This window comes from Sciurus carolinensis, chromosome 7 (assembly GCF_902686445.1).
Source record: "Sciurus carolinensis chromosome 7, mSciCar1.2, whole genome shotgun sequence".
NCBI classification, from domain to species: domain Eukaryota; kingdom Metazoa; phylum Chordata; class Mammalia; order Rodentia; family Sciuridae; genus Sciurus; species Sciurus carolinensis.
Genome location: NC_062219.1, coordinates 30,143,203 through 30,161,294, shown reverse-complemented (window position 1 = coordinate 30,161,294; position 18,092 = coordinate 30,143,203). Strand labels below are relative to the sequence as shown.

The window sequence follows — 18,092 nt, the reverse complement described above, 5'->3', positions numbered from 1 at the left end:
TTAAAATTTTTTGTTATTGATTAAACATTAAAATGATAACATTTTTGAGTTATTAGTTTAAACAAAATAAAATGTATTTTTACAACCAGAGTTGTCTGTTTCTTTTTATTCTTTAAAGTGTGACCATAATAAATTTGTGTAATAGGTATATGGCTCATATTAAATTTACTGGCATCACCATCATATAGGGAAACCCAATTATCTGTGTAACTGGAAAAAAAATTACAGATAATATTGCTTTTCATTTTATTAGCTAATTTTCCTTTTTTGATTGGCCTGACTCTCAGATTCTTCATTACTCAGGTCTTCCAGAGGTGCTATTTTTTTCTGAGCTTGCCAGAGAGAAGGGGGAAATGTGAGGGTTTTTTTGATGGGGTAGGAGTGGGTAGACAGGCAAAGACCTAAAAAATTCTGAAATTGACATACCTCTTGAAATAAAAGCTATATTCAGTTTAACTCATTGCCTTCAATATTTATGGAACATCTGCAACATGCAAGTGACTTGTTATACACAGGTTACTGGAATCCCAAATTCTGAGGTGCTTATATTCAAGTGCAGTAGTTCTCAAGGTGTGGTCCATAAACCATCACATCATTATCATTTGATTTTGCTTAGAAATAAGGCTAGATCAATGCTAGATCCTAGTTAGCATAGAATTAGGCTTCTGGACATCAGAAATCTGATGTTAAGTGGTAATTCTTACACCACTAAAATATGACCCACTCTTCCACAAGGTGAGAGGGGGAGAGTAAGCGTAAAAGAGAGGAGAGAGAGAGAGAGAGAGAGAGAGAGAGAGAGAGAGAGAGAGAGAGAGAGAGAGAGAGAAAGGTGCATGTGGCCATTGTGTAAGTACTTTGCGAGAGATGGGAAACATTCACAGTGTGCCATGGAAGAATTTTTGAGTCGCAGGCCTCTAAACTGAGTCTAGAATGATAGCAGGAGTTAGTCACTAAAGAAGGAAGTGAATAGAATAACAAGCAGAAGGTCAGAATGAGCAAGACACGTGGGCACTAATTCTTATCGTGCCTATGGTGAAATGATTCATTAATTAGAACTTTAATGTGAGAATATTGGTGTACCTGACATCTTTCAAACATACTTACCAGTACAAGTCTGATATGAGGCTATGAAGAATCTTAGATGCAACGTAAACTATTTAAGGATCTTCAAGGCAGACAGATTTTTGAAGCGAAAGGGAATTGAGTTTGAAAAAGTCAGTTACACCCAAGTTCTCATATAAAATGAAAAGCAATTGGTGGAGGTCATAGGTCTTCATATGTGTTGTTTGAGAAGTTTCCAAATTACCCTGACATGCTGGTCAAGAGCCACTGCTATAAGCAGGGTCTTAAGTCAGGAGTATTATGACCAGAACTGTGTTGAGAAATTTTTCTGTTAGCAACTGTAAAGAGAATGCCTTTGAGAGGGCTGGCCCAGCATCGGGGAGTTGATGTGCCTAATTTGAAGAGGGATTAAAAAGAGAGAAAGATAGCATCTTTCAGATAAAGTTTAAAGAAGTGAACTTAGCAGGACTTTGTGCTTGACTGAATGCTGGGTGGGGAGTTCAGGGTGACTCCAAGCTCCTGGGTTGACCATGACTGAAAGGGTGGCAATACCATTCACTACAAGAGAATGTCAGCAACCCAGCCTGCTGTAATTTCAAAACTTTACAGCATGTTCTTTTGAGTGAGTCATTCTACACAAAACCTGTTGACCGTCTTCAAAAGGAACCAATGAAGTTATAACAAGGCACAAGACTGCTCACACTGTGCAGGGACTGCATTCGTTTTGCATTTATGAAATCTGTTTCCATGTTATGGTGGGTTTTATTTGTTTGATACCAGGGATTGAACCCAGGGGTGCTCAATCACTGAGCCACATCCTCACTCCTTTTTATGTTTTATTTTGAGACAGGGTCTCACTGAGTTGCTTAGGACCTCTCTATGTTGCTAAGGCTGGCTTTGAACTTGCCATCTTCCTGACTCAGTCTCCAGAGTCACTGGGGTTACAGGCATGCACCACCACACCACACCACACCATGTTATTTTTTTTTTAAAGAGCTGTTTACTATAAATACTCTTGGGACTCAATAGTATCATGATGAAAATTTTGATATTTACATAAGGAAGGTACCTTTAAGTGCATTACAGTAAGGATTGCTTTTGTAATTTTACATTCATAACATCTACTTCATATATTCACATACATTCATACAACTATATGTGATACATACAATGTTATATATCTAACATGATAATATATATTACATATATATGTATATATATAGTGTGTGTGTGAAGGTAAATTTTATCTTCTTTCTAAAGTATTCTGTATAAGCATTGTTCTTTAATGTTTCATAAGGACATCATTAATTCATCTTTATTTAAAAGAAAGCAAAACTTATCAAAGGGTTTTTGGGAAAGAAAACTGTATGTAATCTAGACTAAAACACAAATTAGAACTTCTATGTATAAAATCAAGACATCACATTCTACCCCCTAAGTATATGTAATCAGTATTTGTCAAGAATTAATTAATTAATTAGAATTTTATATGAGAACTTGGGTGTAACTGACTTTTTCAAACTCAATTTGCCTTTGATGGTGAAAGTGTCAAATGGGATCAGACGGGACTTCCTGAGCTCCCAACAGCTAATGCTTCAAGAACTCTGTCAATTTTTAACAGAAAGGATCATAAACATATCAATACAGTTTCTTTACAAGCAATTTTCTTTACAAAAGTAAACTGTATGCCTGGCACAAATATTTAAGTCAAAAGAAGACAATTCTGGAAACCAACATTTTTTTATAAACTATTTTTATGTATTTCCTTCCTGTGATTACCTTTACTGAAAAGTAAATCAGAATAAGGAGTCTCCATAGGTGTCACAACTTTGCAGATTGGTTTTGTACATTCCACAGATATATTTATTATATTTCTATCAATAAAATTAAATGAAAAGAATGAGGGAAAAATGTACTTTAGCCTAACACTGTTCACATTCAAAATTGTGTAATCCACCTGATATAAAGGGTCAAAGAAAAACCATAACTACCTTCAAGCTAGTCCCCTATTCTTGTTCTGCTTTGATTAAAAACTATTTTTCTTAGACTTGGGGGTCAGTTTTGCTTTTCCTTTTTGTTTTTAAAGAAGAATTAGGACAGACAGACATATTAGGGATTATTTTCACAAACACTAAGAAATCTTTTCACAGGTACTAGAATTAAGCACTTATTCATTCACTGATTTTAGGACGAGTTTATAAAAGGATGGTTCCCTGAGGTAAAAGAATTTACCTGAAGGTAAATTCAATATTATATAAAGAGTTGTTAAGGTAAATAAATGGAGATAAATATGCAATGATAGAGTAGGAGGAGAAAATATGATTCAGGAAAACAATACATGAAAGAGCTTAAAATAAAACAAACAAAAAAACCCCAAAGTCACATTGCCAAACGGATAGCAATCTATACAAATCTTAGAAATAAAGCCCTATTACTAAGATCAAAATTATGATGCTGCTACAATTTGTAAGCTTATCAGCCTTTACCTGAGGACAGAACTGAATCCATGTGAGGGACCCATAATTTGAGAACAATTACAAGAACGCAGAAGCATAGGAATTAAAGGTTGCCACAGAGCAGTGAAAACACTCGGATGTGGACTAACAAATCAGAGTTTACATTCTAACTTTGCTATTTATTGGCTGTGTGACCTGGGAAAATCACTTCACTACTCTCAACCTCAATCACCCCACCTGAAAATGGAGGAAATAATACAGGAGGGACACAGCGAGGAACAGAGGCAGAAAGGCAGAAACTGCCATGAGCATTAAATGAAGTGATACACGCAAAGCCTGCTATAAACCCTAAAACCCAGATGTCGGGCATTATAAAGTGTGCTTCAAACAAACAGCTCCAACTAGTTTCTCCTCCACTGTCAATGATGTGCATAGTTGGGCTCAAAACCCTGTTCCAGGAACCAAGTATGCAGAAAAGTAAAAGATATGATCCTTCTTGCTTATAATCAAGACTCCAGATGAGATAAGACACAGTTTTTAAAAAAATAGATAATAGACAGACAGGCAGACAAACAGCAAAGGAAGGTAACTGGCCCATGTCCAAGAAGGGGCAAGGAAGGTAGGCAATGACAGGATAGCCTAGGTAGGAGAGATGCCTGTGGTTTCAGGAAGTTGAGAAAGGCTTCCGAAGGCAGCCGGGGCTTCAGCAGGGCTGAAGGATGAAGGCTTTGCAGAAGCCCAGAGGAAGAAGGCAAGCATCGCAAGCTGGAGCATGGCGCAAGCAAGGGCCTGAGATTGCCAGTGGTGTTTTTTTGGGAGGAAAAAGAGTGAAGAGAGAGTGGTAGGAGTTAAAGTTGGAAGGTAGATTTGTTGTGAGGCAAAATGGCACTCAGCCAGTGTCCCCAGTGGAGCTTCGCAGTTGTCTACAGCAAGCCCTTTCCTGATTGGTTGTTGTATGAGCCATCCTAGCTATTAAATACTATCACCCCTGGGGGTAAGGTCGTGTAGGCAGAGGCCAGAGCAAGCTCCAGGCAGGGAATGCCAAGTTAAAGAGTTCAGATCTTATCTCGTCAACATTAGGGAGCCAGTTATAGGTCTTTACACAGATGACTAAACTGCCAAAAGTGGTTATAATGAGATTCGTGGAGCAGTGGGATGTAGAATGGACGGGGGAGAAAGAGGCCATAGGGTGGAAAATTAATTAGGGGGCTGTTATGGTAGTTCAGGGTGAAATAATGATAACCTAGAAGAAAGTGGTAACAATAGGATGGAAAAGAGGCCCCATGCATGCAAGAATTATCTAGCAAAATGACCAATTCTTTCTTTCTGTGGGCCCAGGCCTAGTGCAGAGCTTCACATCGAGTGAAACTCTGCATGTGTTTGTTTATTGCAGTACTGGCAATTGAACCTGGGGGTGCTCTACAACTGAACTACAACCCCAGTCCTCTTTATTTTTTAAATTTAGAAACAGGGTCTTGCTAAGTTGCCAAGACTACCCTCAAACTTGTGATCCTCATGCCTCTGTATTCCAAGTACCTGGGATTACAGGTGTGTACCATTGTGTTTATCAATGACAAGGAACTATGGAAACATTGTCAGGTACACAAAAGTAAAATGGGAACCTATGCATTTTGGGGAAAGTGGAATATTAAAGAATAGAAACACCCTTTAAAATCTTAACTGTGTCCTCCCCAGTTTGAAGGATTGGAATATGAAGCTCAGAAAAATTGTGTTCTGCCTATTCATTTGATGAACCTGACTTAGACATTTTGTTTTGTTATTCCAATAAATTCCTAAATGTTATGCATCTTCTGTTGTTGTTGTGTCTATTTGTATCTCTCGATTAATAAAGGCTTGCATTTTGTTGACAGACTTTGAAAGCTGCTATATTACATTTATCACATATATGGGGAAAGCATAGAGAAGGAGAAGAAATAGACCAGAAGAGAAAATGAAGAGAAATGACTTCTAATTGCTTTTTTTTCCTTTTTTCTTCTTTCTTTTCTTTTGTTTTAATTGGTTTTGATGACTTCACCCCCAAAGCTTTGAAAAGATAGTGCTGTCACTTGGAGAAAAGTTAGTGATTCCATAAAGCAGATTTTAGAAAGGAGAAACAGGTCCTTTATCTCTGCAGCAATGTTTTTCAAACTGTGGTTCACCACCTATAAATAGGGCACAAAAACAAATTAGAGCTCCTGACCAGAAGAGTAGAGTAGAGTAGAGTAGAGTAGAATAGAAAAAATAGAATAGAGTAGAATAGAATAATATAGACAGAACAGAACACATCAGATTGCATGGTTAGTAGTGAGGGATAAGCATTGTTCTGGAAACTTTTTTTAAAAAGATGTGTGTTTTGAGGTGGGTTATAAGATTTGCTTCTTATTATGAACCTCAGTAAAAAATGTTTGAAAGTCACTTCCCAGTATGTATTTATTCTCAAAGTAAGTGAAAGTTTTCCAATATCAGTTGAAAAATACAGAATTCTATTAAATGAAGAAATGAAAAAATAGTTTTTAAACTTTCTTTACTCACCAACAGGTCTCTCCATCTACCCTCTACTTCTCAGTCTCAACCCCATCTTTCAACCTCTTATTCTCCATGGCTTTCCCTAGGTCATCTTTCTTTCAGCAGAGAATTGAACCCAGGTTCTCATATACTGAGCTACATCTCCATCACCTTCTTTTTATCTCCATCACCTTATTTTTTATTTTGAGACACAGTCTCCCTAAGTTGACCAGGATGACCTTTAACTTGTGATCCTCCTGCTTCAGCCTCTGGAGTAGATCGAATCACAGATGTGAGCCCCATATTTGGTCAACTATTAATTGAATATTAGCATATCTAGGACATGATACAATTATTATCTTAATGCATATAAACTCCCAAATAAAGCATTTATTGAGTATGATGTTAAATATTTACCAACTAGTTTTCCATGGTAAATAGCCCTTGTTTGTAGAATTTGCCACTTTCTATAGTGTAAATATTCCAGCCATAGTAAATTTCAAGCTAATATTAATTCACTAAATGTAAAATCGAAAATAAATGCACCACAACATGTATTATACAGTGTTTCCACTGCAGAGATATAACAACAACCTCAAGTACATAGATAACAAGAATATGTAGTAAAATAGAAAGGGATGAGTTTTGAATATTTATTATCATTTAAACTGTATTTAATTGGGAGTTTGCACAGTTTACTTTTTTAAATGATTGTGTCTAACAACTGGCTTACAGCACAAGCACATTACCATTCTGGCTCAACCTCTCCAGAGGGCTCTCATCCCACACTACCACCTGCTCATCAACTCAGTGCAGACCTCTTCCATAAGAAACCACAAACTTAACATTCTGAAGTCTAAAACACTTTCCTCTTTGAATCTCCTGGTACACACTTCTCTTCCCTTCTTGACTTCCCTATTTCTATTAATGGTGCTTCCAATGCTCATCCAATCAGTTGCTAAGTCTTGAAGGCTCTGCCTGTGCAATGATCTTCTGATCTGCCTCCTCCCTTCCATGTCATTTAGGGTTACTGCCCAGGTCCAGACCAACTAACCGGCCTGTTCCCTTTCAGTCTTTTCTCACTCCAATCTATCTGAAAATATTGTTAATCTTTGAAATGCACAGCTGTGACAATATAGCTCTTCTATTCAACACACACACACACACACACACACAAACACAAGAATCTGACCTTCAAAGCTTTCCTTGTTCCAGGTAATTTGGACAGCTCCATGTCCCCTGTGCTTGGAACAAGTCCTGTGGTTTCTGATTGTGTGCATTTGCTCACATTTTTCCCTTCCTCTGGAATGTTATTTCCTCTTCTTGGAAAGACTGATACCTTTTATTTAAGACTCAGTTCAAATAGCAGTGAAAAACTGTGGGTCTGTAGTCATAGGAATATACAAGTGGATGAAGATTTAGAGAGCAGAAGCAAACAAGAAGTGCCAACTCCAGGAATCATTTGAAGATAAAAAGTAATTAAAATATATTTGGTCACCGTGTCTTACAGAGGCTCTGTGGAACATACTGCTCTAAGGTAGGAATTATCCCATTGTTATTACTGAGAGGTTTGCTGGAAGCCAACATGAAATCTATCTCAAACCTATGGATTTCATTTTTACATGCTGCAGCTGTTCTTCATTAACTGAAAGGATCAAGAATTGTCTGTACTTTAACCACTTGACATTTACTATAATTGTTCCCCTTTTAATGCCCTAAGCCAAAGTGGGTTGAGAGGGTGGGAAAGGTGGGTGGTAGAGACGTAGAGCCCCTGAAGCCTGGGACACCACCACTGAAAATACTTTTATCTTTAGGATGCTGATCAAGGTCGTTAAACATCCACCACATGCCCAGGATTTCTTAGCAGTCAGAAGAGGTTGGAATTCCTATTTTTATACATCTTTCTTCCTTCAGGCCTTCTCCAATGTTCCAAGTAAAATAAAATATTTCAAGTGCTGACTTTTTTGAGGGGGAGAATTATGACCCAGCAAATGATCAAGTGACTCCTTTTCCTTCACACTTCAACTATGAGATTGAAGTTCATGTAAAGGAATGAGGAATGGACGGTGGCAGTCCCATGGTCACAGGCACCAACTTTCCAGGGAGCTAAATGATTTTGAGTGGTGGAGAGCCTGACTCCTTAGCTCAAGAGAGGTGAGAGGGAAAGGAAGGCAGTGCAAAAAAAAAAAAAAATGGCAAAGGTAAAAGTATATCAAGACAGCTGCAGTTATCAACAAGGGGCCTGGAAGTATTTTTCTATGAGCACCATTTGAATATTTCTTAAAATGAAGATTTTACAACTCCATGTGAGGTCTACTGAATCAGTTATTAAGGAGACAGCCAAGGACTGTGCATTTTTAATGGGTCCACCCAATGATTCAGTTATACACTAAATTTCTTTTATTCTATGTGTGTGTGTGTGTGTGTGTGTGTGTGTGTGTGTGTGTGTGTTATTGGGGCCTAAACTGAATCCCCAGGGTCTTGTGCATGCTATGTAAGGGTTTTACCACTGGGCTACATCCCCAGCTGGTACACAGTAAAGACTGAGGATCCCTCTTGTGTTGCAAGACAAGTCCGGCCTGTAGACTGAGTATAACCTTCCAGTTAAAGACAGCTTTTACATTTTTAGAGGGTTGTGAGAAGAGGAAGATGACAATGACAGACAAGAAAAGAAACAGAAGAACATGCAATAGAGGCCACAAAGCCTAAAATATTTACTATCTGGCACTTTACAGAAAAGTTTTATGATCAGTTCAGTGTGTCACAAATAAAAGCCTATATCTGAATTTAGCCCCACAATGTAGCAACCTTAAAAAAAAAAACAGAAAGAGATGGAATATATAAAATTGTTGTCTAAAAATGCATTTGCAACAATTTAAAAGTAGGAGGAAATGCATATAGTTACAATGAGCACTCTGTAGTGTCTTTGAAAATATATTTTCATTCATACAAGAATTTTGATGATGCCATTTGATTTTATCCTTCCATATATTTATCAAATGACAATATATTACCAATTAAGCTAAAAAATGACTGCATGTATATTTTTATTGGAGTGTGCATGCCCTCACAGTGTCATACATATAAGAAAAATGTAAAAGTTTTACTAAGTATCATACATAATAAAATGTCTGAGGAATAACAATATTATGAATTCTCTAAACAACCCATATGAAAATGATTCACAAAGGGGATAAAGACAAATTGAATTTATTATCTTTCTACTTAAATGGAGTTTTTAAATCAGAAAGTAGTTTTACAACTGAAGAAAAGAAAAGAAAATGACAGTTTGTTATAGAATCTAGAAATAAAAATTGGTTTAAATAAATATTGCCTTTTGGAATTATGAACTGAAATATCTCACAATTTTTTCTAAGTGTTAGTTTTTTTCTTCAGGAAGAAAAAATGTTAAAAATCTTAGGAACAACTAACATTTTAAAATAAAGATGTAAACTATGTAACAAACTTTAAGAACCAAAGCTTCAAACACTAAGTCTTGAAACCTAGCATGCTTCACCATTTAATAAAATTATGACTCATTTTAGTAAGAACATGCTTTTTTAGTTAGAAAAATGCTTTCTGAGCTAAGTTTGAACTGCTGGGGCACATGGGACACCCACAAACCCAGTCAGCAGAAGTCTCAAACTCCTAAAAGATTAAAGGAAAAATAAATTAGTGTGTGCAGAGAATGAAAAAAAAAAATCCCCAATGGTACTAATCTATAAACGGAAGTAAAACTAAAACTCCCCTAAAATCCCCCAATCATCAATCCTTATAAACTCAGCACTTCTCTCTTTACTTCTTCAGGAGCCCTTAGTTAAATGAACACAAAAGTCTTTGCCAACTTCTAGCTGGTAAAATTGAGCTCTCAAATTACACTAAGAAAGGACACCGACCTTGGTCATCAAAATGTTTTAACTTTCAAAACCACTCATGCAAGCGTGGGGTTTGCTGAGTTTCGCGGGGGTCGGGCTGGTTGGAACCCAGTGGATTTTTCGCAGGTGTGTGATCTGTGTGATCCAGGGCGCGCGCACAAGGCAGGGGGCAGAGGTGCGTGGAGAGCGCTGCTAGGCCGGGCGGGGTGGGTGGGGCCGGGCGTGTCCCCGGGTGAGACAGAAAGGCATGTGACAATAGGACGGTGGCGTGTGGGCTGCAGGCTCTGGGAGGGGAGTGAAAGCTGGCGGGGGAGTCCTATGTGTAAGTGGCGACAGCCGCAGGCCTACTCGTATTTGTGTCCCTTGTCGCTAACAAATTAAAGATGTTCTATTTTTTTAAAAAATTATAAACACCTAGCCAAACAGTCTTGAAAAAAAAATTAAAAGAAAAAGAAAGACTCCCATCCTCTATTCAACCTCCCCCCATTCCCCTATCTCCAGACAGCTGCGGTTTAAATTCAGTCTAAATCCCCAAAGTAAGAGTACCCCCACTCCCCTTTCCACCCTCGCGTCTGAGTCAGAGCGCGGCTGGCTCGGGTTCTGGCTTCCCTGAGCACCCAGAATGGGGCTACCGTGGTGCTGCTGCCCAGGAGGAGGGAAGGCAGCAGCAGCGGGATTTGGCGCTGGTCGGCGCCGCCGCGGCCCGGGAGCGGGGTTTGCCCAGGAAAAGGCGCCGCCGCGGGCCCGGGTCGCCCCTCCCCGGGATCTCGGCCCGCGCGCCGCCCGGGCCTCGCGGCGCGCCAGGCACAGCTCGGCGGCGCGAGAACCGAATGGGAGCGGCGGCCCCGCTGGCCCGGCAGCCGGCTGGTTGCAGCTAAGGCGACCGCGGAGGCGGCGGGCAGGGCGCGTGCGCACTGCAGGGGCGCCAGATTTGGCGGGAGGGGGAGTGTCCAAAGCTCTTTGTTTGATGGCATCTCTGTTTACAGAGTTTACACTTTAATATCAACCTGTTTCCTCCTCCTCCTTCTCCTCCTCCTTCGTGACCTCCTCCTCCTCCTCTTTCTCCCAAGAAACTTCGCCCCGGCGGTGCGGAGCGCTGCTACGCAGCCGGGGAGGGACGCAGGCAAGGCGGCGGGCAGCGGGAGGCGGTAGCCGGTGCGTCCCCGCGGCTCTCGGCGGAGCCCCGCTCCCGCCGCGCCATGGCCCGGAGACCTCGGCACAGGTAACGGGGAGTCCGGGAGGGCGGCCCAGGGCGAGGACGCGCGGGGCGCCAGGCGCCTAGGAGCAGGTGGGAATTGGTTCCCGGATCTTCTGTGGTGCTGTCAGAACCCAAGAGGACCCGGAGCCCCTGCCTCCGCCGCAGAAGCGGCTGGAGAGACTGATGAATGGAAGGAAGAGTCTCTGCGGGAAATGCATCGGGACATTGGGAAGCACGCCCCGCGGCTCGTTTTGCAAGTTGCACGGGGATATGTTTCCCTTTTGGGGGGAAAAAGAAGCACGTTCCACCCGGTGGCAGAGCGATGTCCACCAGCCAAGGGGAACCCACCAGGTGTCTGGCTTGATGCCTCGGGTGTCGGCAAGGGAATCGAAGCCTAATTGCTGGATGCATTGAGATATGTTTGGATTTGAAAGTGCAGAGCATATGGCAGATATAGGAAAATGCCGGATTGTTTAGTAGCTGCAGGTAGTTTATTTAAATTTCATTCATTCTTTATGGAGGCAAAGAAGAGTGTCAGCTGACAGGCGGCTGAAAAGAAGGTTTTAGGGGACGAAAAGCCTTTGCAAATTGTTCCAAGCCCTGGTTCGAATCATTATTCTCTGGAAGGCTTTTATTTCTACTGCAAACACTGCACGCGCACCCACACGCGCTCGCGCCGCACATGTCACCGCACTTGGGAAGGCTGACCAGGATGATGGGTGAAATCCCCTTACATTTTGACCCTACAGATGAGGAGAGGGAGAGGAGGAGGGAAGTACTCCTAGGAACTGTCACTTGCTGGCGGTCCAGCCTCTACCGGCCCCGGGATTTTCCGGACTCAAGACGCCCCGGTTCCCTGCGAGAACAGGTTGCGGGGGCTGGCTCAGTGGCCGAAGTGGTCGCCATTCGGCCCAGAGGGACAGAGACCCGAAGCACCCAGGGCCGCTGCTGCGCAACCGGGACGCTATCCCTGTGGGCTTTCCTCCTGGGCAAGAGCCCGACGCAGCGCGCACACGTGGACGCGACTGAGGTCGCTGCTCCTGCCCGCGCCCTGCTCCAGCTTCCTTGAGTCTCTCGGCCTCTGGAAGGGCGACCAAACCGACCTTCGCGAAGGGGTTCTGGAAAAAAGCTCGAGAAGGCAAAGCAAACCCGCTCGCTTTTCTTCGGGTGGTTTGATTTTCTCATACTTGTTTTATGTACTGGTGGGCATTGGTCCCCTGCAACTCTGGAAGTTGCAAAGAGCGTGGGCGTGAGCCCTGCAGCAGAACCCTGAGGCCGACGCGGGCCTGGAGCTGCGCCTGTGCGTGACTTGGAATCGGAAGAAAAGGGGGTCGATGTAGGGGGACCTCGGCTCCCTCTCCCCTCCCTCGCAGGGTCGACAGCGCGGGGCTAGGGTGCCACCCCTTGAGAGGTTTCACCCCTAAAGAGTCTTTTTGGATTTAACAGGAAAGCAACCGAGGTCACCTGTTCTGTTGAGAGCAGAAACTGGCAGCAGGAGGAGGGAGCTGGGAAGGGGTGCTGACCCGAGGCGCTGCTGAGGCTCCGCGCCCCAAGGTCTCGGCAGTCCCAGCGGGGGCGGGGCTGCGCAGGTTCCCTGTGACTCCCAGGTAGCCCGGAGGGGAGGCGCGGGGAGGGGCGGGAGCCTTGAACCCGGCTCAGGGGGAAGAGAAACCTGGCTGCGGGTTCCGAGCCGTTTTTTTTTGCAGGGCGAGCGTCAACTCGGCAGGGATTATTAACCAGGTCAGCGAAACAGTCTGAACCCCTTTTCTAGAATCACAGTAGAGCCACAAGGCACTTCCTCCCGCTCCCCTCCCTCTTCCCAACCCCCAGCGCTTTTCTTTTTCGTTTCTTTGCACGGTTTGTTTCCTTGACAGAATGTAATATTCATAGTTGTACTCTTGTAACCACACCGGGTCTAGCAGGTGGAGGAGTCGAGTGCATCAAGCCTGAAATCAGCCTTTGAAAGTCCTTTGACTGTTGGGTCTGAGATCTTGTCAGAGCGGATAAAGGAAAAGTTATTTCAGGTCCTTAGCAGAAATTAATCATGCTACTGAGGCGGGCAGGACAATTTAGAGCAAGGAAATCAGATGCAAAGGTCAAAGGAGAGCCCCCGCACGAAGCCTGCTGATAGCAGCCCTGGACGGGTCCCGCTGTCCTCATGGCCCCTGCAGAAGGCACATGCCGCTTTTCCCCCAAGACCTTGGTTTTGCACAGCTTTGCCTGTTTGCTTAATTTTAAAGAGGCGCAGAAGACGAGAGGCATCATTTATGCACGCTGGAAAGTACCTTAGAAATACAATCCAAACCCTAATGTATAAGCGAGGAACAGAAGTCGCGAGAGAGAGGAAGTGATTTGTCCAACTCACGCAGCTAGGCGGAGGCAGAACTAGGACTGGCACCTTATCCTCCAGAGAACTCTGGTCCTGTTTGATTCCTGCTCTTTCACACCTGAGGTGGACTGCCCCCTGTGGGCGGCTTAATATTTTGCTTGTTACTAGATTAAGTTGTTGCCAAGACAGATGCCCAATTAATGATTTGGGAAATGTCGTCCACAGTTCAGATCTCCAGATCTAGCCAAACCTAAACAGCTAATTTGAGTTGAACCTGTGGCTCTACTTTCAGATTCCTTTGGTTTTCTTGGTATCCATGATACTTCACAAGGGGCTACTTCATTTGGTGGCTTACCAAGGAGTTTACTATGAACCTTTCAAAAGATGCAGACTTTTAGCTCTGGGCTTATGATAATTTTTTTTCTTTATAATACTGTGTTGTGTTAAAGGGAAATTATTGTAATTATTATTGACTTGTCAATATTATTATTATTGTAATTATTATTGATTGTTTACTGCCTCCTGTTTACAGTATTACTGTTTTAATACTGTTTCTGTTTGAAACAGAATTATACTGTTGTTTCAAATGATAGAAACTAAATGAAAAAATAGACTATAAATATGTTTTAGTGGGATTTGTGTGTGTGTGTGTGTGTGTGTGTGTGTATGTGTGGTAGTAGTTGTATTTGAAGTTTAGATCACATTCTGTCACCATGCAACCTGGACCATCAGATTGTTTCCCAAAATAATAGTTTTAAAGCATAAGAACCCCAACTCAGAGTTTGTGGAAAGCACTTATGCTTGACTTGAAGGGAGTTGGTAATATATGCTTCTGAGTTAGTTTGGGAAGATAAAACCTGTTATGAATATAAATTTCCTTTTTCAAAATAATTTCCATTATGCTATTACTTTTAACATAAAAGCAATTAGTCTCAGTTTGATGGATCTCTCAATATTATAATGACAAATTTTAATGAAGTTTGTAAGATAATATAACTTTTCACATCTTGTTTTATAAAGAAAATTATACCTAAGAGTAAGCTGTGAAGTTACTCTCATCTATTCGGTAAATGATAAATAAACTAAGTATAGAATTACATCAAAACTCATCAAAGTTCATAGTTTTAGTCAAATAGGTAAAGGGAAAACTCTTTTGAAAAACAGAATTTTTTTTAACCCATAGATTTCTTCTGGGGGAATCCCTGAGTTTAGAATTGCATACATTTTAAGATATTTTGAACATCATTCAGTCAAAGATAGAAAAAATAAGAGTAAGTAAGAATCTGACTGTCAAGTATCCTAATTATTCACTTAGTTACTCTAGAAACTGAGTAATGTAAACATGGCCACAGTTGGGTCCATCAGGCCCAGAATTTTGAACAATTTGGTATTTATGTTAGTGGCAAAACACTTTGATCACTTGATGGAATTATCCTTTCTCAGGTTTAAAAATCCTTTCCTCTTAGCTTCTCCTAATCTTCTAATCTTTAAGGGATGACTATAATTATGCTATTGGATATATTATTTCTTGAATTTTTTATTGTAATAAAATGTCAGCCCTGTTGGAATAGCATAAGTGATTTTTTTGTTGTGTTTGGGAGATATTATTTAAATGATGTGACGTATGCCAGAGATTTTGAGTGTGCAGTTATATAAAGGAACTGGGCTCTTGTTCTTTTTCTCGTCTTAACATTAAGTTTTAAATTTAAACCTTCATTGGTTGGAAGGTTGCCAAATGTGTAACTTGTCACTGGCCTAACAGTAAGAGCAGGTCCAAACATGCAGAGCAGTAAGACAGTGCCAGGTCCTTTGCCGTATCTGTGGATACCAATAACAGCAGAACCAGTTTACAATACTAGAGCAACAGAACACAGAAAACAATCTTGTTGTGCAAGTTTCCAAAGTTTTATCTTCATAACCTTTGAAAAACTTGTTGAGGAGTTTTTGTGTAAATTTTGTAATCCAATAGTTTAAATCCTCTTGTTTCAGCCCAAGTCTGCCATTCTTATTTCTGCAGCATATACAGTAGTGACGAGGATGATGAAGACATTGAGATGTGTGACCATGACTATGATGGGCTTCTTCCCAAGTCTGGAAAGCGTCACTTAGGGAAAACTAGGTGGACCAGGGAAGAGGTAAATAATCATATGATCAAAGCATGAAAAAAACAATGATAGTGTGTAATTTATGAACAACAAAATTCCAGCTCAACTCCAGGAGCTGCTGCTCATTAGCAGGCTCTTGGAGAGCTCAGTATTGCCTGCTCACCACTTCCACTTGCCCACACGTCCTCTCCTTCTCCCTTTGTGCTTCATCTGTTTCCCTCTGCCTGTCCAGTTCTCACTCTCGAGCCCCACCACTTCCTACCACTTCTTCATTAACTACAAAGACATGGCCTCTCTGTGAAGCCAGCCCCTGCTTCCTCCAACAGAGCTAGAGGCATCTCCTGTTTTTCTGTGCCCTTGGGTACAGGTTCTGCCTTCATGTTGATGTGAGAGACTGCAAATCTCTTAAGAGTAGGACTAAATGTCCCTATCTTTGTGTTCCCAGCACCCAGAATTATTCACTACAAAGCAGGATATTGATAAATACTCCCTGAATAAGTGAATGAATTGCCATTTCCAAAACCAAAACAAAACACTTACAGAACTTACCCTTTTGTAATCTATTCATTTAATACTCTCAATATTAATATTTCACAGACCCATACATGGGTATGAAGGTTTGCTCTAAAACCATTCAAAAGTGGGTAGAGACATAACTGCTCCCCACATTTCTTTTTCTGATAGTTTATCAAAAACCTGATCCTTGCAGGAATGGAAAAGTCCATCTAAAGCTAAATTATTATGGTGTGAGGAAAAGTTTCCTTTCCTTAATATTCTCAAAAAAATTAACACAGATCTTAGAGAATTTCATTTACATATAAATGATATTAACTCTTCAGTTTCACTGCACTCTGGGGCTTCATTTAAACCAGAGTATCTTTGGGCAGGCAAACAGGATTCCCAGGGAGGCACAAGGGAAATGCATATTTTACCTGTTGAAATTGTGCACTTAAGATGATCATTAGGGAAACAGAAGTTCTGTTGTAACCTGGTTCCTATTCCTGTGTCTGTATTGTACCAGGGGACCTGCATTGTGTATGAATGTTACCTTTGCAGAAATATAGGAAACACATTGGGAATGATACTTGTGAAATGGTGGGACAGTGAACAGCACATGAACTGAAAGAATCAATTTTCCATGAATGTTTAGTGTCTTCTGTGATCTAATATGTTTGGCCTCATTTAAACTCAATATATTGGTAATAAGAACTAAATGATCTTGTTACATTATATATGCCTTCAAGTTTAAGTATGAAAAGTTATCTTCTATTTTTTCATATGAAAGAGATCGAACTAACTGAAAATATTCTATTTCTTATTCAAGGTCTTATCTATTATCATAGTTCAGTGACTACTGAGGCTAACATTGGAATTAATTTCTTTCACCACCAAGTAAAACTCTTTATCAGTTGCCAAGTATTAAACACTGAATAGGTGCAGGCATTATTATAAATGCTTTTCATAATTACCTCATGTAAGCCCCAAATAACCCTATTGATAACAGCATTGCCATTTTGTAGATGATAATACTAAGGTCTGAAAAGGTAAAATGATACATGCAACTGATACAACTAGTCAATAGCCAATCCAAATTTAAAACTCTACTCTGACTCTAAATAAATATATGCTCTAGATCAGTATATTTTATTTTCTATATTTGGATACTTTGGGCTTTTTTTCCCCTGAATCCTGGGATTAGTTTCCTTATTCACTGTAACTTGGACTGAGTTATTCAATAAATGACTGATATCCTAGGATTATCTTTAAATGTCCTAGGATGAAAAACTCAAGAAGCTGGTGGAACAGAATGGAACAGATGACTGGAAAGTTATTGCCAATTATCTCCCGGTAAGTTAGTAATTTTTTCTCTTTGTAAAAGAAAAGTTCCTCCCAAAGATTTAAATAAACATTCTAGGAGAAGCCATTAAGATATTACATATTTGCATATATATGAGAAGTAGGGGCAGAGATGCCCCTCCTTAATTTGCATTTTATAACATATATTTGGGGTTTCTAAATAAATTTTAAAACATTTCCACATCTTAAACAATTGCTTCTTGTTTGTCTTTTGATTTCTCAAGATAATATAAATTAACATTCTGACGATTTGTTTAGATGATTAAACTTGATCTTTTCTCCTACTCAGCTTCTGAATTCCCCATTTTCATAAATAGCCATATTTTTGGTACTCAGGTTTAAAATTCCAGAGTGTTTTTTACTTATCCCTCTCCTCTGTCCCTTATGTCCAAGCAATTATGAAGGAATTCCTTTGTAATCCCTCTTATCCTTTACGTTCCATGATTGAGTCACAAGTTAGGTCCCCTGCCTTCTCATCTGGGCTACTCCAATGGCTTCCCCGCTTGTAGCTTTCCATTTTTCTTTCCATCCCAAACACTGTTGACAGACGGAACTTCCTAAAATGCATCTGTATCTTATCTTCTCAAAAACAACAATAGTAGATGGAGGTGTAGCTCAGTGGCAGAGCACTTACCCAGCATGTGCAAAGCTCCGGGTTTAACCAACACCACAAGCAAAACAAAACCAAAACCCACCAAAGGTGAC

General features: G+C 40.8%; 1 protein-coding gene across 2 annotated transcripts in view; it reads left to right on the top strand.

Moving 5' to 3' along the window:
- Positions 1–10,912: 10,912 nt before the first annotated feature.
- Positions 10,913–18,092, top strand: part of Myb (MYB proto-oncogene, transcription factor) — a 33,364-nt gene continuing 26,184 nt past the window's right edge. For both annotated transcript variants that reach the window (XM_047558388.1, XM_047558387.1), the window contains exons 1-3: positions 10,913–11,120; positions 15,443–15,560; positions 17,307–17,378. In XM_047558388.1, coding sequence (XP_047414344.1) covers positions 11,098–11,120; positions 15,443–15,560; positions 17,307–17,378 — 213 coding nt within the window. In that variant the 5' untranslated portion in view covers positions 10,913–11,097. The remainder of the gene's footprint in view (positions 11,121–15,442; positions 15,561–17,306; positions 17,379–18,092) is intronic.